Source organism: Mus caroli, unplaced genomic scaffold, assembly GCF_978045245.1.
Source record: "Mus caroli unplaced genomic scaffold, Mus_caroli_1 scaffold_2, whole genome shotgun sequence".
Taxonomy (NCBI): domain Eukaryota; kingdom Metazoa; phylum Chordata; class Mammalia; order Rodentia; family Muridae; genus Mus; species Mus caroli.
Genome location: NW_028227257.1, coordinates 161,331,719 through 161,353,729, shown reverse-complemented (window position 1 = coordinate 161,353,729; position 22,011 = coordinate 161,331,719). Strand labels below are relative to the sequence as shown.

General features: G+C 40.8%; 1 protein-coding gene across 1 annotated transcript in view; it reads right to left on the bottom strand.

The window, feature by feature from the left end:
• CUNH10orf67 (chromosome unknown C10orf67 homolog) overlaps positions 1 to 22,011 on the bottom strand; it is a 99,498-nt gene that overhangs the window by 12,576 nt on the left and 64,911 nt on the right. The window contains exons 9-15 of the mRNA XM_021155844.2: positions 19,590 to 19,661; positions 18,463 to 18,711; positions 5,297 to 5,359; positions 4,894 to 4,973; positions 4,754 to 4,819; positions 2,149 to 2,236; positions 45 to 125 (exon numbers count right to left, since the gene is read on the bottom strand). Coding sequence (XP_021011503.1) covers positions 45 to 125; positions 2,149 to 2,236; positions 4,754 to 4,819; positions 4,894 to 4,973; positions 5,297 to 5,359; positions 18,463 to 18,711; positions 19,590 to 19,661 — 699 coding nt within the window. The remainder of the gene's footprint in view (positions 1 to 44; positions 126 to 2,148; positions 2,237 to 4,753; positions 4,820 to 4,893; positions 4,974 to 5,296; positions 5,360 to 18,462; positions 18,712 to 19,589; positions 19,662 to 22,011) is intronic.

The window sequence follows — 22,011 nt, the reverse complement described above, 5'->3', positions numbered from 1 at the left end:
AATATCAATGGATTAATATTTAATAGGGAAAAACAATTACATACCATTGGTGGATGAGGGACATTTGGAGGAGAGGATGGCTCTGCCATGTTCACAGTGGAGTGCACATACAAGGGCTTAACTTTCTGGAAGACACAAGCATCAGATACTGTGGTTCAAGGGAAAATCACAGTCAAAGCAAAGTGATGTGGACACTGTTAGTCAGGCTCCTCTAGAGAAGCAGACTGATACAGTGAGCCTATGTATATAAAAACGGGATTTATTAGAGAGGTTTACAGATTATAGTCTGACTATGCTGAAATGGCTTTCTCCCTATGGAAAGTTCAAGAATCTAGTAGCTATTCAGTCCATGAGGATGGCTGTATTAGCAATTTGTTGTTGTTGTTGTTGATTTTTTTTTTATATGCTGGGATCCTGAAGAAGTCAGTTCTAATGCTAGCAAAGGCATGAACTGTCCAGTGAGATCGAGGACAATCAGGCAAAGAGCAAGGGCTTCTTTCTCCCATGTCCTTTATGCAGGCTGCCAACAGAAGATGTAGCCCAGATTTAAGGTGACTCTTCCCACCTCAAAAGGTTCAGATTTAGGGTGTGTCTCCTCACTCTGGTGATTCAATCATGATTATCTCACAGAGGAACCCAGGCTGGGTTTCAGTTTAGTCCAGATGTAATCAAGTTGACAACACATTCATGTAGCCATCACCTCTAACTCCTCAAGTAGAACATGATAACCCTGCTGCTAACTTATGTATTCAAATATGGATGGAGAGATACTTTCTTTTAAACCAATGGTGGTATACACCTAGAATCCCAGCTACTCAAGTGGCTAAGGCAGGAGAATTGTTTAAACTCAGACATTTGAGACTAGCCTGGACAATATAGAGATGCCCCAACTCAAATCAACAACATCAGTATTATCACAAACAAGAACAAGAAGCAAAGGTTCACTATTGAGGCTTTTGTAAAGACAATTCAAGAAAACTAGTCTCCTTTATGTCTTTTCTGACTCTCTTTTGATTATACCTTCAACTTGGGATTTTCTACAAGTTGGTCCATGGGCATAGTTTTGTGCTTATAGCTTATAGTGGAGAGAAACACTATAAGAAACCCTCTTAAATTATTTCTGAACTGATCATAGACATATAGACATATTTTCCTTGTTATTATTTCCTAAACAATGCAATATGGCAAACATCTATATAATATTAACTATGTAAATTATTCAATGAATAGTATATTGCATTAGGTAGTTCAAGTAATCTAGAGAGAGACTTAAAGTCTATGGGAGGATTGTAAAACATCTCATACAAACACTATATATATATATATATATATATATATGAAGTGTAGGTCTTAAGCATCCAAGGATCTTGGTACCTGTGTGGTTCTGGAACAAGTGCCCTTAAGATATGGAAGGGCATCAAACAGAAACATGCCAGAAGTCACAAGGTTACTTCAAATCCCAAATAGCTGCTGGAAGCTTCATCTAGTTTCACTAGATGGTGGTTTCATGGAGCAAGCCTGGATTCTCTTGTTCTCTCTGCTTCCTGGCTCAGGATGTGAACACTTGTTCTGATAGACTCTCCTGCCATTGTTGTTTGTCATGAAATGACACAGCCAAGGGGGAGCTCTTACTGCCAGCTTACACAGCATTATTTGGACTTTGAAGCTCTGTGAGCTAAGTGAATTCCTTTATTTTGTCATAGTGATGAAAATTTGCTAAGTGCAGTTTCTAATCCAAAATGAATGACTTGGTGCTCACTCTTCTTCCTTTTGGAGGTGACTGGAGACTTGAAGCATGAGCTTTGATACTCCTCAACATAATATCTGTGGTCAAAGATGAACAAATGGGCAGACACCACTACCCACAATAAGTAGCCTATTCTCTGGGATTTGCACTGGCTTCTATCATAGCTCATCCACCATACTCCATTATAACAGCATATTTCCACATCTGCTCATACTAACTGAGCTCTTTGGAGCCCTGCACTTTGCTCTACAAACAACCCCCCCCCCCCAGTAGCTAGTTGGGTGACTGTTATGTGTTAGTTCCAGAGCCTATGATGTGACAGCAGTTCAGTAAAGGATATATATCTTTCATAGACATAAACACATATATTCAAAGTCCATCTAAGTAGTCTGTGTACTTACAATATAATTGAAGGAGGTGTCACCAGTCATTGCACACTGCCGGTAAAGTGCTTGTCTAGTGAACATCTCATTCTTTAGGACATGAAAGCTATAACAGAAGAAGTGATATAATAAAGTGTTTTGCCATCATAGGATAAGAACAACACATGCTGTGTTGGTTGGAACCACATAATTTAAACTTATTTCTTCATTAAAAAACTACATATCCTAGCTCTGGAAAGGTATAGAAATATAACACTATTAACTATCCCTCCAAGTCCAGACTATAGATTCTCATTGAAATCATGAGGGTATTTTTGAGAAATCTCTGTTTTTAGATCTGGGAGAATGTGAGATATATTATTCTACTAGAAATCAAGGGGTCATCAAAGATTAGGTCAAAACAGTACATTCTTCATCTCCAGGTGGCTCTCACTGACTTGAGACTGGAGAACTTAAGCATCTGAAATAGTAAGAACCGCAATTTGTTACTTAGGAAATAATTAGCTCATTTCCATTGTTGACAGTGCTGAAATGAGGGGATTCATTGTTAGAGACACAAGGTCTAGAGTGTGGCTGGACATGCTCTTTCTAGTGATTGTAAATGGACAGGAATATCACAGCAAAATCTGGAAGTATCTCAGTGGTAGACCATTTGTCTAGCATGGGCAAGATTCTGGATCCCATCCCCAGTATCACAGAAAAATCAAAACAAAAGTCAACACATCAGCTAATGACTCTTTAATCCCCTCCCATACCCTCCCCCTTTGAATGTGAGTGTTGATAAGCGTGATTGACAGCTATGTTAATACAATGCCCACCCTACTTTGCATGTGGGAGCAAACAGGCTCATCCACAGCTCATAAAGAACCTCACTGATCCTGAATTTAGATCATGAGAATGGAGACTTTGAGATCATGAGTCTTAAAAGGGGTTTATACTTGAGCTGACACTGTAATGGGTAAGGTAAAGGAAGAAAGAGTTCAAGTATCTTAGGATAGAATTTTACATGTACTAGAGGCATAGATATTTGAGGTCAAAAGAGTGGCCATGGTAGACTGAAATTGCCACTAAAATGCCTACTCTTTCCCCATTCCCTCTTTGTAATGTGTGTAGTATGCATGTGTGTATAGGTGTGTTATACTTACCCATCACACACCTGATAGCTGCTGATCACTCATTCCATTTTCCCATTTATTTCAACTGCTCTATAATTTCTTGGTTTTCCCTCTCCATGTGCTTTGTGTGTGTAGATATACATATGCTACAGAGCACTTGTGGAGGTCAGATGACACCTGTGGGAATCATTTCTCTTCTTGTACCACCTGGATTCTCCCCGAACTGCCCTAAGTTCAAGACCTGCTTGGGCTATAGAGTGAGACCTTGTATTATACAGAAAAGAATCTAAAATACCTATTTCACTGAGCATAAAATAGTCACCAGCAGACATGTGAAGCAGAACAGGGACACAGAGGAGACATTTTCCCCTGAGGAGGGGATTTGAGCTCCCTATCTGGTATTGCTTTGGGTATCACACGAGATCTCAGTTGCTTGCTAGTCCTAACGATCTCAGCATCTGGTGTAGGATTTTTACAAATATGGGTAGAATGTGCTTATGACACGCAGGGCAAATATAGTATGTTTTCACCCCACAGAGTGAATGCAGTGTGTTGTCATACAGGAGTCAAACTTGGCTACACTGACCTACATCAGCTCATCGCTAACCTTCGTTATTATATCTCTTGCAAAGAAACTTCCGATATGTGATAAATAAGAAATCATGAGGGAAATTTAGTGGGAACAAGTGAACAGGAAATACATTTTTAATGCTCACATGGTAGGATATGGTGGGAAAGGAGCTTTAATCTCCATGGCATTTATACTCAATACAAACATTAGTACAACTATTCAGGATTTTAGTTTCTTACCTCTCCTACTCCCCCTCACTTGATTCTACCTCCCTTCCTCCTGTCTTTTCCTTCCATCCTTGTCATGTTTCTTAGACAGTGTTCCATTTACCTTTCCTAGGTTGTCTATGAACTTACTATGTAGGCAAGGTTAGCTTCATATGCCTAGCAATCCTCCTGCTCCAGCGCTCTAAGTGCTGAGATTACAAGTGTGTGCTACAGTGTCTGGATCAGAATTTCTGCTCTCACCATCAAAAGAAGAAAGAGAGAAGGAGGGGGAGGAGGGGGAGGAGGAGGAAGAAGAAAAAAGAAAGGTAAACAATTCAGGGGGAAGAAATTAAGTGATGTGTGAGTAAAGGTGAGCGAGGGACAGGACTTGTCGGTAAAGGATCCAGTACACTAAGCACTTGTGAAGATGATCCAGACCAATTTTCATTATTAGGTGCAAACTGCTGCTGAGAAAGATGCCTGGATGTGCCAGATTACATTGAGGATAGAAACAAAGAACTAGAGAATGAAAGTTTTGAATTATTTTTTCATTTATATGACTCTGAAAACTTCTCTATTCTAGACCAATTATGTTGTGTTTCATGTTAAAAGTACATGAGGCCCTTTAGCAGTTATTAATATATAAAGAGAGACAGAGGAGTCCTCATTGTCTAAAAGGATGAGTGGCTAGATTTCTACAAGTCCAGTTTATATATATTCCCACACTGTACCTGTTCTTGAGGATAAGAAATTTCTTCTCCCAGTTTTTGTTGGCCTGATCAGCATCTTTTTTAAACCTGGAATACATTTTCGGGTGGTTAAAAAGTGCCTCTGTTGCCAATGGATAGCCCTGAATCATTAAGCCTGGTACCTTTCCAGTCTCTTTCCCTCATCCTCCAATGCAGTTTTTAAAATCTCTATTTGATTCTCCAAAACTTTTTTTTCTTCTTCCTTTTAATAATAACAATGATAAAAAAAAAAACACAGCACAAGGTTAAGGACACAAATGTCATCACTCCTCCCTTCTCAACGAGAAAAGGCTATTTCTGCTAAATAGTAAACAAACCCTGATTACCACCAACAGTGAAAGAAAATGTTGAGATTCTTTTGAGAGAACAATGAGAGACCCTTGAAAGTCTGTGAAAGTCAGAAGTCTTCCTAACCCCACACTTCTACTTCCTGAAAGTGATAGGCTTTGTTACTTCTTAGGACTGGCTGGAATCTATAAGGGACCATGAGGTTAATAACCGAGTTTTTAGAGGTCATTTTCATACCTTAACCGCATGATATTTCAGAAATAATTCTTCAGGCACCATATTAGGTAGTAGAAATGTAACCTGTGGAGAGAAGGAACCACAGTGGAGACAAAACGTCATATTTACGATTAATGCATCAAGATAGTTTTTCTGTCTTTTTTTTTTTTTTTGGAAATAGAGACTCAAAATTTGCCATCTATAGTCCAGAGGTCCTCACAGTCTCAATGAATCCCTAAAATTCAGTGTGCATAGTGCACATACACATTTGGAGATGACAGCTACAGCAGTGAGTTAACTTTTACCATTATATATCTAAATCCTTTGAAAAGACTTACTCTATGTGCATGAGTATTTTGCTTGTATGTACACCACCTGTGTGCCTGAGACTCACAGAAGTCAGAAGGCATCAGATTTCTGGGAACTGGAGCTTTGCACGGTTGCTATAGCCACCATATAGATGCTGGGAATTGAACCAAGGTCCTCTGAAAGAGCAATGAGTGCTCTTAACCACTGAGTCCCCATGCGCCTTTACACTTTTCAAGAAGTGATGTGTCTGGATGACACAAGCTCAGTCACTTACCTGTGTCAGTTTGCTCGAACTTACATGCACAAAGGTGTAATGTATGTAGGTGGTACAAGGGGAGTGTTCAGAGAAATCACAGCATCAGATTACATTTAGCTCTGGATTTTGATGGTCAATCTGTTTTAAAATTATTTTTATTATTTTATTTAGCCTATTTGTGTGTGTGTGTGTGTGTGTGTGTGTGTGTGTGTGTAACATGGAACACAGTTTTGATCACAGAACAATTTTGGGGTTGGTTCTCTCCTGCCATGTGAGTTCTAAACTCATCAGGCTTGGCAGAAAGCCCCTTTACCGAGGTCATGGGTTAATCTTAATTCTCATCTTGACCAGATTTAGAAGTGCTTATGAGATAATTACTGTATTTGTTTGGTGGGAGTGGGTGCTAGGAGGGAGAGAGAGGGGATTCTTGCCCTGTCACTTTCTACCTTATAAAGGTCTTTCACTGAACTTGCAAATCACTGACTGGTCAGATTGGCTGGCCATCAAGCCCCAAGGATTCTTCTGTCTCCACCTCCCAGTGCTGCAATAAACAGGTGCACACTGCTATGCCCAGTGGTGCCGAGAATCCAAACTCAGGTTCTTTTGTGTGCACATCAAAATACTACACAGTGAACAATCTCCCCAGCCCTGCATATGGGGTTAGTGAGGTACAGTGCTAAGCATATCTGATAGAGAATTTTCAACTCTAAGATTCAGCTTCCACATATGTGGCACTATTCTATGGACAGGGTGCAGGGGGAAGCCATGGAACAAAAGGTGAAAATGGGGAAGCTAGCTAGTGGAGGCAATTCTCAGTCTGCATCTCGTCAGCCATGATGTGAGTGGCTTTGCTCCCATTCTACCCTCTCTGATATGATGGACAAGAATATCTGAAGCCATGGGCAAACCACATTTTTCTTTTCTTACGTTGTTTTCTTGATTGATAGTTATGAAAAGTATGACAACTACGTTGATTAACACAATGAAAACTGATGTAGTAAGTAGAGTGTGATGAGATTCAGCAGCAGACCTAGTTCAGGACTGAGGATGTAGCTTGGTTGGTAGAGTGCAGATCCAGTATGCATACATCTCTGAGTTCTATCCCCAGCACGCATAAACCTGGTGTGATGGAGAGGCAGGCAAGCACAGTGGGCAGTTTACTAACTGGGGACTCCACTTAGTTTGGTCTATGTGCATAACCCTCTTCTAACAAAGCACTCGGCATTCTGAGACTTTTATCTTTGAGTGCTATGGGTGCAGCTCATTCTCATGCATCTAGCCACCTGTTAACTGAGGACCCCAATCTGTGTAGAGGTGTACACCAACCCCCACTGAACAATGCCATAAGTTTCTCCTTTCCTTAACAAGCATCAAACTTACACAGATTCTATTCACTGGCACTTTCTTTGTGTCTGGTTACAGAGTAGGAAGCCTCACTGTCTTAAGCTAGTGTTTGGATGTGTGCCTAATAGGGCAAACTATAATATCAAAGTGGCCTTTTAGGAAGGATCCACTGTCTACCATCTTATACCTATGCGTGATTGAGCATCATATGATTCAATTAGATGCATTCTAGAAAGGGACACCCATGGCAGAGAAAACATTTTTGTAACTTAATCTGTCAGTCAAAACAGAGAAGCATCTGAATTGCACTTTTTAACAAGCAAACTTCTTTTAAACTCAATAGAAGGAATTCCCAAGTAATGCTTGAGGCTGTTGAAACCTTCATTTGAGTGGCCTTGCTGTCTAGTATATTCCTTTCTAGTCTCTACTCCTGCTTTGACGTGAATGAAGCTTCCTTGTTACGTTAAGATCTATGTAAGCTTTTATCTCAATTCTTTGAATAAGAAGTCAAGAACATAGAAACACCTGGTCCAAACCCTGATGAGCAAAGCAGCAATACCAGCACTCAGGTATGGAGGAGAAGGGTTAGAAGTTCAAGGTTCCTGGAAGTGAGTTTGAGGCCAGCCTGATTTTATATATATATATATTATATATATATATATATATATATAATATATATATATATATATATATATATATAGAGAGAGAGAGAGAGAGAGAGAGAGAGACTCTGTCTCACAAAGACAAAAATAATGATTAGTCAAAATTAGAGGTTCACCATGCCTGAAGGTATCCTTTTATCCCTGACTTTTAACGCAGATCTTTTGTCACTATTGGAAACACTGGGGGGAGGAATTAAGAAAATGGAAAACAAAACAAAACAAAAAAAAAAGGTCTTCCAAATGACAGGAGACAGACACATTTAAGGGCCACTCCACTCACTTGTCCCCAGCAGGGACGGTCCACTGGAATGGTCTCTCTGCAAAGCATGTGGTAACAAGGTGAACTCAGTTGTAGAACTTTAAGGTCACTGGACAAAAGCTCCAAGCATCTCAATGTTTTTACCACAATGCGAAAGAAATATAAACCAAGTTTTAAAAAGTCCATTTCAGATAATTAAGGAAAGCAAAATAAAAAATAAAATGCCATATCAAAACACATTGATGTCTTATTTTACAGTATCCAAGTTCATGTCAGGGATTAAAGATTTATTTTAACATTCTGTGTTTAAGATTTATGGTGAAATTCAGTAGCAGTTTTTCAGGCTCTATTTTTCCCAAAGGATGATCAACTATGGACCTAGATATAAGTCTGTGTTACAACATATATTCTGAAATGTAAATAATTATTCAGTCTTCCCCAAAGATAGCGCAATCGTGACAATGGCGACACCATTTCTTTTCATTGAAAACAAAACAAAGAAAGCAAAGCACTCATATTGACTAGAATATTTGTTCCTTGTCCCAAGTCAAATTTTCCACCTTGCCACAGCACATTCTGTTTTGCCAGCTGCTGACATTCCTCTTTCTCTGGAATACACATGCTGGTCTTTATGTGGTTATTGCATTGGCGGGTGCAAACACTGGACTGCCAAGCAATGATGGAAATGAAACTGGATGGTCTACCTTTCTGAGAGGGAAAATATAAAATACATGACTCTATTTGTACTATCAAAGGGTAATTATGAATCATTTCCACAAGGATATTTCTTTTTTGAGTTTATAACTCAAATTTCAAAACTGAAAATCCTCATTTCAGGGGCTGGCGAGATGGCTCAGCAGTGAAAAGCAGTGGCTGTGCTCGCTGTGACCCCAGGTTCCATGTGCAGCATCTACATAGTGGCTCACGGCCATCTGTAACCCTAGTTCCAGGGAAGCCAGTGTTCTCTTTGACCTTTGTGGGTACCAGGCATAAATAAATTTTACTTATATTAGATATAACTCATGCTTTTAAAATTTCTTAACACTTATATGAAACAACTTCTTAAATTTGGAGTCAATAGCCAAGGTTTGTAATCAAAGAAGCATCATCATGCTTATTAACTGCCATAAAATTTACTACAGCCTTTGTAATATCCACATATAGCTGTTTTCTTTTTCTTTAATTCCTGTTGGTGTGAAGGTTTGGATACTCTTTCTGAGCTTAGTGAAAGGGATTTCTCCCTCATCATTTTCCTTAAATGCATCATGGTCAAAATCATCTTGTAACTCAGTGTGATGGTTACTTTCAATTATCAACTTGATGAGACAGAATTAGTAAGAAAACAAGCTTCTGCGCATGCTTGTGAGGGACGAGGCAGCCTCTGGGCAGGTCTGTGAAGGGTCATCCTGGTTAGGTCAATAGAGATAAGTGAGTCCCAGCATGACTTACCTTTGGGTGTTAGACTGCATAAAGAGGAGGCTAGCTAAGCAAGAGTGTTCGCTGTTCTCTGCTTCCTGACAGTGCATGGCAATCCACTGGCTGCCACAAGCTCCTGATGTTCATCCCTACAAGGGATGGATGTCAGGAGCTCCTCCCTCGCAGCTACAAGGTGCTGTCAGGAAGCTTCGAGCCAGGATATACCCTTCTCACCCCAAACTGCTTTTGTCAGGGCATTTTACCATGGTGACAGGAAAGGAAATTAAGACACTAAGGAAGAAATGATTTTTTTCTATCTAAATGCTTATGAAATGATCAATCGACCTTTATATGAACATAATTGTTATCTTACTAGCAAACAGCTATCTTTGAACACCACAAATACACCAGGGGTATCCATGGAAGGCGAAGGAAGAAGAGTTAGAGGTACATGGAAAAGTTTAGTATTCGTGGGCAGAACATACAAGGGTTTCAGAGCAGTTCAGATGGTCTGAGAGACTCGTGCGTGCACCCTGTATAAGTTTTGTTAATGACGGGCTTTATCAGTAATAGATATCAAATAATAAATTTAGGAGATTGTATAAGAATATATATATGTATATATATATATGTATATATATATATATATGTAAATTAAGAGGTGGCCTGAGGGTTGGACAACACATGCCCAAATGCACAGCATCTCTGCTGAAAAGCAAATATAAAAAGGAAATTTGGGGGGCTTGGGGGTGCTGGGCATGAGGCCTTGCAGTGCTAGGCAAGTGTTCTACCACTGAATTACATTGCACATAAAGGAAATCTATGCATTCTATAGCTATAGCAAAGCTCACTACATTGCATTTCAGGAAAGTCTTTGAGGACACACAAAAAGAAAACCAAATTTATAGTAGTAGGCTTCTTATCAGAAGGTTGAAGACAATGGGGTCATATCTTTAGACATTAGAAAAAGAAAAAAGCCTGTCAACCTGGCCTTCCAGATTCAGAAAAGAAGGCAAAATGGAGATATCTTTTTATAGGAACATAAGCTGAGAATTCATCATCATCAGACTAAAAGAGAGAATATGATCATGGAGAGAAACTTAGATCTATACAAGGAAATAAAAGCTCAAAAGATGATGGAAATTTTGGCTTCAAATGGAAATATGACTAAGACCAGTTACATAAAATTTTGTAGGAAAAAAGTTATTAAAATATAAGGGCCAGAGAGGTGCTCAGCACTTAAGGGTGCTTTCCAGCAAAGTTCACAGTCTGGGATTGGTCCCCAGAACCCACAGGGCACAAGGAGAGAATGGACTCCTCTGGGTTGTCCTCTGATGGTCACACATGCACTCCCCAGACACATGAAAATAAATGTTAAAAAAGGAAATGGAAACACCTTTTTTTTCTTTTTTATCTTTTGTGGTCTATCATGTTAAGATTGCCAAGAATTGGGCCTTAGATGGGAAACTGCAAATGAACAGCCGTGGCATAATATATATGGCTACATACACATATATGTATACACATACATATCTAAACATGTATGGCTCCAATTCATCCAATGACTGGAAAGATATGTACATATACATGGACAAATGATTCCTACATGAGATTAGTACAGAGGTGTCTGCAAGCACTGGTAAAAATTTTTTTTAAATCCTTATTTTACATTCCCCATCTCTCTCTCTCTCCCCCCTCTCTCTCTCTCTCTCTCTCTCTCTCTCTCTCTCTCTCTCTCTGTGTGTGTGTGTGAGTGTCTGTGTGTATATGTAGGTTCTCTAGGAGTTGATCCAGCTGATGTAGTTTCTAGTAACTTACCTTGAGTCCTCTGCAGGAACAGCAAGCACTTTTAACTCCTAAATTATCTCTCTAGCCCTCATTTTAAAAAGATTTATTAAAAGATAGAATAACATTCTCCTTTTTTTGCTAAGCATAGTGAAACACACTCAGGGGACGGAAGTGGGAGAATTTCTAGCCTCCACAACAGCAAACCAGCCTCTGGTACCCATTCCAGCTGCACAGACAGAGCTAATAAGGACTTTGGATTTGCCTAGTGTACTGGCTGGTTTTATGTGTCAACTTGACACAGGCTGGAGTTATCACAGAGAAAGGAGCTTCAGTTTGGGAAGTGCCTCCATGAGATCCAGCTGTGGGGCATTTTCTCAATTAGTGATCAAGGGGGAAGGGCCCCTTGTGGGTGGAGCCATTCCTGGACTTGGACTTGGACTGGTCTTGGTTGTATAAGAGAGCAGGCTGAGCAAGCCAGGGGAAGCAAGCCAGTAAAGAACATCCCTCCATGGCCTCTGCATCAGCTCCTGCTTCCTGACCTGCTTGAGTTCCAGTTCTGACTTCCTTGGTGATGAACAGCAGTATGGAAGTGTAAGCTGAATAAACCCTTCACTCCCCAACTTGCTTCTTGGTCATGATGTTTGTGCAGGAATAGAAACCCTGACTAAGACACCTAGCATTAGTGGGCTATCACTGGCCACTGAAGTTGTTTGGCAATGAAAGTTGGAAGTAAAATATAACAATTATGGAATAAACAATGTTCCTTTCATAACTTATCCTTCCTTGCTTCTTTAAAAAAAGTTTTGTTTAGAGATTATCTATCTTATCGTTAAGTATACGCTGGCCTCAAAGCTTGTGATCCTCTTGCCTCAGCCCCTCCTAAAGTGCTGGGATTAGAGTGTGCATTTGTCTGCCTGATAAGCTCAGATTCACTAATGAATGAACACATTACATTAAGGAGAAAGCCAAAGGCATATGAAATGGAGCAAAGCTTAAATTTCCAAAGAGAAAAAATAATGATGTCTCTTAACTCTCTAGACCAATTCTTGGATTTTAAGGAAGAAGTTGAGGTCTGGAGCTCTTGGGTGAAAGAGGTCACAGCTGAAGAAAGGACAGGTTGGTGGAGCTAGTAGATCCAAGCAGGGAGCCAATACAGCCCACATGCAGTGGCCACCCCTGGCGTGGTCCTTTCAAGTGTGGATCCTGACGCCTCTCTGGGACAGTAGGCAATGCCAAGCAACAGCCTTAGGCCCAGCAACAGTGGCAGTGTGGATGAGCAGTGGTGTGGGAAAGACCTGTGCCAGTGCTGCCAGTGCTTGGGATCTCTACAGAGGCTCTGGTGTCAGGTCATTGGTGAGAAAACTGGGGCGGGGCTGAAGCCCAGGCAAACTAAACAAAGCCCTTCCTACAGAGTGAGGGTGAAATATCTCCTATGTAGAACCAAGACACTAAGGGTGACATTTCACATGTGGTTAGGACCTAGCACCTGCCACCATGGCTGGCCAAGAGTACTTTGGGGAGGGTAAGGAAATCGCTCAATTTATATATTTCCCACCTTTGGCAAAATGGCAAATCTCCAGTTTTCAGCATAATTAAACTAACATGCTGTGTAACAAAGTTTTACATTTTTTTTTCTCCTCAACAAAACAAGTGAGATAAAGATATAATGTCCGGGCAGGAACGATGGTTCGGCAGGTGTGAGCACTTGGCACTGAGTGTCCCTGCAACGTGAGTCCTTAGGACCCACAGGGTAGAAGGAAAGAACGAACTCTCACAGATAAGTAAATGTAAATGCTATTAAACAGCATAAAGGCCTTCATGTGACTTTTCATTTGCTCAGGAAATATTAAATGCTAACTTCTCTAACAATTTTTAGTTCTAATGAAAGTATGTGTGTGATTTGCCATCAAACTACCCAACATAAGATTCTATGGAAGATAAAAACTACCTTTAGGTAGAGTTTTATTTAATTAATTAACTGGTTAATTAGTTTATGAGACAGACTCACTATGTGGCCCAGGCTGACTTCAAACTCACAGATCTCCTGTTTGTCTCCAGTGTAACAGAGTGTCAGCTTTCTAAACTCAGTTTAAGTTTATATAGGATTCTTAGGTTGGGTCTCTGGGAGCAGAAACTAAAGACACAGTTCTTGTAGGGGCATTTGATTTTAAAGCAAGGCAAGTGTTGTAGTGTGTGATTGATCTGTACTTGTTTCCACAGGGGAAAGTGATTAATCTCACAGAAATGAAGATGCAACTTTAAGGCCAGGAAGATGACTCACTGGGTAAAAGTGTCTCCTGGCCCAGCCTGACAGCCCGAGTTCAATACCCAGAACCAGATATGGAGGCACACACCTGGGACCTCAGCACTTGCTGCAAAAACAAGAGGAGATTAAGACAAGAGAATCTCCTGGAAGCTCACAAGCTAGTTGGCCTGGGGTATGTAGCATACACACACACACACACACACACACACACACACACAGCACATGTATGCACAAGTTCATGCCATAATAAAACCAGTATAAGTGGAATTCTTTTGCATCAACATAATCATCTAAATACAATAAATACCTTTGACAGCCTCCAAAGACCACACATGTCACACACAGGAACTTCTCTATGTGGCTCAGTTACCAGGGGAAACTAATGAAATACTGAAACAATAACAGGTTCATTGCTTTTTTTCCCTTGTACAATTTATTTTCAAGCTTATGTGTCATTTAGCCAAACAAAAGGGTTGAATGGTGGTGATAATAATTTAGTATCATATAATCATTTAAAAATTACTAGCTTGCAGAATTATAGTCATAACTGTAAACTATTACAAAAATATTTTACTAGTCATTATTAAGTGTTAAGTATTAAACAGTGTTTGTTCCTTTGCTTTTTGGCCTACATGAATTGCTTTGCATTGTGAGAATGGGAACAAGATGGACCTCACCCTTTGTCCTATTTCCCACAAGACGGGCCCTGTGCAGACCTAAACACATGCCATATGGCTTGTCATCGTAGACAAGGCTACCCCAAAGGAGGCTCTCAAAGTCCTCCAGAGAAGTATTTACTGGGTGTGACCTTAATTAACTAATTACTTGGGGTTGCCTGAGGGGGAGGGAATGCCAAAAATCCTATTTAACCTTGATACATGAAACCTGAGTATTTGAACTGTTTTGCAGCTATCAAAAAATAAACTTTACATAATTATCCTGTACAAATATGAATCGCATGTTGTGAAACTGTTTATGAGCTGAAATCTGAAGGCAATGTGTGTGCCGTGTTTTTCAGACTGGCTAAACACTGCCTTTATCACTGTTTGTCTCCCCCAAGGCAGCATGTGCTCTGTTCCCACCAAATGACACAGATTTCAAAAATAAGTATGATTAATTAGGAAGTGAAATGGCTGATGTAAAAGTTCCTGCAGTGAGCTTTCCACGTGGTCATTTGCCTGTAGTGGGTATTATAAAGTCTTTTAGAGGTCATTTCAAGAGGTCTAGAGACCCCCTGAGTTAAACATTTAAAAGTGGTCCTAAGCTGTGTGGCACTGACAAAGCTAATATGAAAACGGAAGATGGCTTTGGGACTAGAACTACTAACATAGGTGACAGCAACAATTGTGGACCGGGAAATACATTTAAAATTGAATCAGTTAAGATGTAAGGACCAGCTTAGGTCCTGGAGCCCTCCTCTTGTCCAGTTAGTACTTACTGCTAAAGAGAGTAACCAACTGATAGAATGTTCTCTGAAGCTCTGGAAACCTCTAGATCATTCTGATTCAAAGAGGGTATAATACTAGGAGAAAGGCTGGCTGAAATTATGCTTCTTGGAGACCCTACGTCAGCTTTTCTTTCTCTTTTTGTGTCTTTTCAGTGGAAGACAGCAGTGAGTATGTGTGTTGTGGGGGGGGGGGTCTGTGTCTCTCTTGATGTTGAAAGCTCAGCTCAGCTTGTATCTATATTGAGGGCTCAGGAGCTTCTGACCCAGATTTCTAAGATTCAGTTCCAGCCTTGGGGTCATGAAGGTGACAGGGAGGGCTGCTCCTGCATCTTCCCCTTGCAGCTGGGACCTCAGCTGGGAGCTCAGCTGCTCTGCCTGGCTGTTGATGCTTCTCTTCTGTCCTCTACAGTCAGCATCTAGCATCTTAACCGCAGACATCCTTGACAGGTACCCACTGCATTGGCCACTGGAACATTCACCTAGAACAAGGTACCCAGCACCAGCTCACTAAGCCTAAGGCTTAAACTAGGGCACCATGAATTCAGCTAAGGCCTGGACACACCCATAAATAAAGTAACAAAGTGCTCAAGTTTATTCTGTGAAAAGCATTCCGGAATCCATTTAAAGATGGTTTTCAAACCTACTTTTCAGGAATGAACACTCACAAAGTGAGTGTTACAAGTCAGTGACCTTGTAAGACCACAAGCTCATCTCTCCTTGCCAGGTAAAAACTTCACCAGAAACAGACAGGGAGGCATAATGGGATTCTGAGCTACCCTCCAAACCCTAACACCGCCTTTCTTCACTGTCAAATAGAGCAATGTCTCTTAGATCTGTACTCTTAAAAATCTGTGTCTATGATGTCAGCCTTCACGGTGAAAAACTTGTCTTTTGTGAGTGTTGAAAATAAAACCAACCTATGGAGCCAGACATGATGGGTGACTACACTACCACTGAGCTACATTTCTAGACATTTATAATAATCCTTTTGTTTTGGAAAAGCTAGGTGGTACAACTATGGGTCTTGGGCAAGGAGCTCTTAATCCTCTGCTATGCTCACCCAGGGTGGCTGATTGGTCTCCCTGTTCCTTTTGCAGGTTGTTCTGAACATTCACACCAGTGTTTTGATTTTTGTCTGTGATGTGGTATGTGTGTGTGTGTGAGAGAGAGAGAGACAGAGACAGAGAGATAGACAGAGAGACAGACAGAGACAGAAAGGAGGCAGGAGGGAGGGGAGGGGAGGGGAGGGGGTGAGAGAGACAGGCAGGCAGGAAGGCAGACAGACAGACAGACAGATATGAGGCCTGCCAGAGGAGGGCCTCATGTGTCTTATTCTACTGTGCCCCATTCTCTTGAAACAGGATCTCTTGCTGAGCCAGACACTTCTTTGGCTAGGCTGGCTGGCTGGCCAGTCTCACCTGGGAATGGTGAGAGGCAAGGCATGAGCAGCCATACTTGGCATTCTACATGAGTGGTGGGGACTCCAGCTCAGATCCTCATGTTTTGTCCAGCTTGTACTGCCCTTGGAGCCACTGAGCGATCTTCCCATCCCCTTGATCAGTTTTTGTTTGGTGAGAACATAAAAGAAAGCATTTCTCAATATCAGGATTATAAAACAGTCACTTCTAGAACTGAGTCACTGGTCAGTCATGGCAAAGCCTCTTCCTCAGAGGCTTACACAGTGTTCCACGTGACTCTGCTTTCCAGTAGAAACACTTTTCCTTCCTTCCTTCCTTCCTTCCTTCCTTCCTTCCTTCCTTCCTTCCTTCTTTCCCTCCCTATTTTTGTATCTTGGTTTTCTTTTGTTTTTGAGACAGGGCTTGCAGTGTAGTCCTTGCTGTCCCCAGGCTCACTATTGTAGCCCAGGCTGGCCTTTGCCTCATAGTAATCTGCCTGCCTCTGCCTCTCTCTCTCTCTCTCTCTCTCTCTCTGCCCCCCCCTCTCTCTGCCTCTCTCTCTCTCTGCCTCTCTCTCTCTGCCCCTCTCTCCACCCCTGCCTCCTGACTCTGCCTCCTGCCTTTACCACACCAGCTGGGAATGACTTCTCTCACTTCTTGATTCTTCCTTCCAGGTGGACAGACTTTCCCTGATAAATTCTGGATCTCTCTCCTCCTCCTCCTCCTCCTCCTCCTCCTCCTCATCCTCCTCCTCCCTCTCCCTCCTCCCTCCTCCTCCTCCTCCTCCTTCTCCCTCCCCTCCCCCTCTCCCCCTCCCCCTCTCCCCCTCCCCCTCTCCCCCTCCCCCTCTCCCCGTCCCCCTCTCCCTTCCTCTCTCCCCCTCCCCCTCTCCCTACCTCTCCCTACCTCCCCCCTCCCTCCCCCTCTCCCTTCCCCTCTCCCCCTCTCTCCTGTCCCCTTTGTGTAGCAAAATGCACACAACTGTATAATTCTGCTCTGTCTTTCCATGTCCTATAGTTAGGCAGATTCTGCTACCTATAGGAAGAAGAACATGGAACCTTGCAGAACATGACTCAGGGACACAGAAGATCTAAAGGCCTAGTATACATTGGCCCAGTGAGTTACCAGTTGGATCTAAAATCTTGTTTAGTTAAACAATTTATGGTGCCCACAAACTATATGCACCAAGATCTATCATTATCCCCACAGCTAAGGACAAAGAAAGTCCTCCCCAGGGTCATTTGAAAGAGTAGTCTTGGGGAATACAGTGCTGAGTAATAAGCTATACCTTTGCTACTTGTTGCTCTTGTTAAATACCCTTACAAAAGAAACTTAGGGGAGAAAGGATTTATTTTGACTCTTAGTTCCAGGGTACTACCCATCATGGCGAAGTCAAAGCAGAAAGAAGTTGTATCATCTAGTCATACTCTATGCACAACCAGGAAACAGAGGGACAGTAATACTTGTACTTAGCTAGCTTTCTCCTTTGCATGCAGTTTACAACCTAAGCCCATGGGGATGGTGCCGTCCTAACTCTCACAAGCCACCAAGCAGCAGAACTTCAGAGAACTGTTTCTTAACATGGTTAAGGAGAGCAACAGCTTATAACTTATGCATGTCTGTTCCCAATAGTGTTGTTTAATCTAGCTGAGAAGTGTGAACCCTTGTGGAAACAAAAGTACCAGCTTCTTTCATTTCCTTCAGCGAGACATCAGCAAGGGGTTATTGCAATTCGCCCTAGTAAGCACTTAAGAATGTAGGTCTCAGATTTTACTAATCCAACAGAGATTTACAAAGTCTTATGAACTAACCTATACAATGCAGTTTACTGTGGGTAACAGTATCATTTTGTGAAAGCGAGGGACTTACCAAGATACCCTGGTCAGTTTCCAGAGCATGCACTCTTAAGTGAGTGTTGGGTGTGTTTGACAATGGGCTAGAAAGTGGGAGACATGGGGCCTGAAAAATGCTGACAAGACAACAACCCTGTACACATGAAGTACTTGAAGTGCAGTAGACAGTGATGTTGTGCATGGTTCTTACATGCTTCTCTGAAGGCTTTGCAAGGAGCTGTGTGAAAATTTCAGCAGTGGCAGGAACAGTGACTGTTGTCTCAGTGACTGTAGCTTCAGGAACAATTGCAGTATTAACATATTTCTTCGAGGACAACTTCCTTTTCATCTTTGGAGATACACTGAGGGACGCTGCAGGAGGCCGCAGAAAATGTACCCCCTCTCTGGTTTGATGTGTTGTATAGATAGAAGCTTCTCTTCCTTTGCCAAATGTTCCTCTCTGCCCCAAAAGAGCCAACAGTTATTCTCATTTTACCTTAGCGTTCCATCCCTTACCTGTCCTTCCCTAAGCAGGAATCCCAGAATGGGCAGTTTCACTCTCACTGGATGCTAATCTGCCTTTGTTACTAGTTGCACAGCCCTCCTGTGCCTGCGTTGAGTGGTAACTGGAACTGGGTGTCCCTCTATTCCACTGTTCTAGGAAAGTACATTGAAACAGATACATTCCTTGGCAGCAGCTGTTGGGACAGTCTTTGTAAAGCCGGGGAGGTGACAGTCTGAGGTTTGTATAAAGGTGGGAAGGAGGGGGAAGCAGAAAGGGGAAAGTGTGAGGCAGGAACTTGGAGCCTAGGGTTTACAGGAGCCTGTCTGAAAACATGGCTTGGGGGTTATACTGTTTATTTCTTTCCTCCCTCCCTGTTTCCCTCACCTTCTATCTCCCACCTACCAATCTTGTTTCACTTTCAAGCATCTTGTTTTCTTTGTGCGTGCGTGCGTGTGTGTGTGTGTGTGTGTGTGTGTGTGTGTGTGTGTGTAGGCATGGATGCTGGTGCCCTCAGAGCTCAGAAGAAGATATTGGATCCTTTGGAGCTGGGGTTTGAGGTGGTTATGTGCTAGGAACAAGGCTCTTCTGCAAGAGCATTACCTACTCTTGATATCAAGCACTTTTATTTAAACTCATATATGAGAAAGCAATGGCATGTTCTTGAACCCAGAGAGATAACAATAGCAACAGAGATAGATAGATAGATAGATAGATAGATAGATAGATAGATAGATAGATAGATGACAGATGAGAGATGGATGATAGATAGATAGATAGATAGATAGATAGATAGATAGATAGATAGATAGATAGATAGATAGACTCCATACAACCTTGCCTCCATAATGGCTGCTTATACTGGCAAACTTTCTTTTAACTTCAATGTCTTCTTTCTGTCTGTTGATCTGTAAAAAATCAAGAGCCATATTGTCATTTATCATTTGCAAAGATTAAAAAGAAGAAATTGTTACAAAACATCTGAAATATATCATATGATAAATATAACTAGAAAACAAACTTGTACCCAGAATAAAGTTCCTTAACATAAGTGAACAGAAATGCAAGTGTGATTATTTCAGTTGTTAGTATCTATTTATCCCTTTCACATAATATATTATATAGATACATGTGATGTTTGCTTTTTAAGTATATTTTGATATATTATTATATTCTTATAATCCTCATTATAAATTTAAGAAATACAATTTAATAGCCAATTCTCAACAATATAAAGAATGAAATTTTGCTTTACACGTTAATACTGATTTCCAGTCATAAAAATAATTCTAGCAAAATATTATATTTTATTAATGCTTGCTTCAATAATAGACTTGTTTAATATAAAGTTATAAGTTATGCCAATGATTATAATCATCGCTAAACTTATTCAAAGTTAAAAGGTGCTGGGAAATACATGTAGTCATTCATCTCATAAGTGTCTGAAGCATTGATCAGAACTGAATAGAAACGTGTCTAATAACACCTTGCTATCTGAGAGGACAGTTACTGATGTCCAGGAGGGCCTATATTAAGTAGTATCAGTGGGTTTGAAGTAAAACCTAGTATTATAGTTAAACTCTATTACAATAATTTAACATTTTTTCTCCATAATATTCGATATGACCATTGTCAAATTCAATCGAGTTTTCACAATAATTTAAAAGTTCCTTAGCATTCAAATACCCAACTGCCTCTCCCTGCTACTCTTCATAGTTGAGTGCATTTGAAAAAAAAACTCATGGAGAAGCTAGAGAAAGTACCCAAGGAGCTAAAGGGATCTGCAACCCTATTGTTGGAACAACATGATGTACTAACCAGAACCCCGGAGCTCTCTCTTGTCTCTAGCTGCATATGTATCGAAAGATGGCCTAGTCGGCCATCACTGGAAAGAGAGGCCCATTGGACTTGCAAACTTTATATGCCCCAATATAGGGGAATGCCAGGGCCAAAAGAATGGGAATGGGTGGGTAGGGAAGTGGGGGGCGCTATGGGGGACTTTTGGGATAGCATTGGAAATGTAATTGAGGAAAATATGTAATAAAAATATTAAAACTTAAAAAAAAAAGAAAAAAAAACTCGACAGCCATTCATATAAAGAAAACAGTTCTCAAGAAACTAGTAATAAAAGAAGGTCCTAAATTTGACAAATGCTTGCCATAAGGAAACATAGACAACATGAATTGATGAATTAACGATCTATTCTTCCATACTCCTAGGAATGAGGCATCGTTGCTTTTGAACATCATATTGACAGATGAAGTAGAAGGATTTTTTCTACAAATGGTACTGTAATAAATGGATAACTACTTGGAAAAAACATGAAATTTACACCTATCTCACAGAATATACAAGATATTTAATGCTAATAATATTCAACAAAAGCTAAAACCATCAGAGTTTAGAAAACATAAGAACTATCTCCCTGTATGTAAAAGCTTTTAAATATGCCCAAACAGAATAGAAATCCACAAACCAGGCTTTACAAAGTTTAGTCATAAAGTACATTTTTGGTTCCTGGTACCCACATTGGTGGCTCACAACTGCCTGTAACTGCAGCTCCAGCAAATTTCAATGCCCTCCTCTGCCCTCCTTGGGTACTTGTACTTATGTGCACCCCACTCCCTACAAATAATTAAAAATTAAAAATAAATCTTTTTTAATGAACAGAAAAAGTACAGCTGGGTAGAAAATATCTAGAAATATGTTAGAAAGGTTACTACTTGGGAAACAGTTTGTGGGTTTTGTTAAGAACTACCAAATTTTGTCTGGTTTGGCAGCATTTCCTCACCAATAGTCAACTCAGTGCATTAAAGTGGACCATTATTTTGAAATAATTGGAGAGCCATATGCATCTGTAATAAATTGGAGATCTTCTGATGTTTACCCAATTTCCCCAAAGGAAACACCTTGCAAAGTATAGATAGTATAATTTCTCTACCAGAAATTTGAAGTAAACTCTAAGTGGACTTTGACTATTTTGTGGGTTCTTCTCTCTTCCACCCTCCTCCGCCTTTTCTACCCTTCCAACACTAGATAGGGGGAGAAAGGATTGGGAACAGAGGGGGTGACATTATTGTTAGACTACTTCCTGCTGATTGGGGCATTGCAAGTTTCTTGGGACAAGTTTGGTTTCCCCATTGGGATGTCTAGTTTCTTTTTCTTTCTTCTTTGTGCATGACTACTTACTGAACTGTGACCAACAGCAAACAATCAACAACCCTTATATCAGGGCCCTAGCAGTTATATACCTTCTGA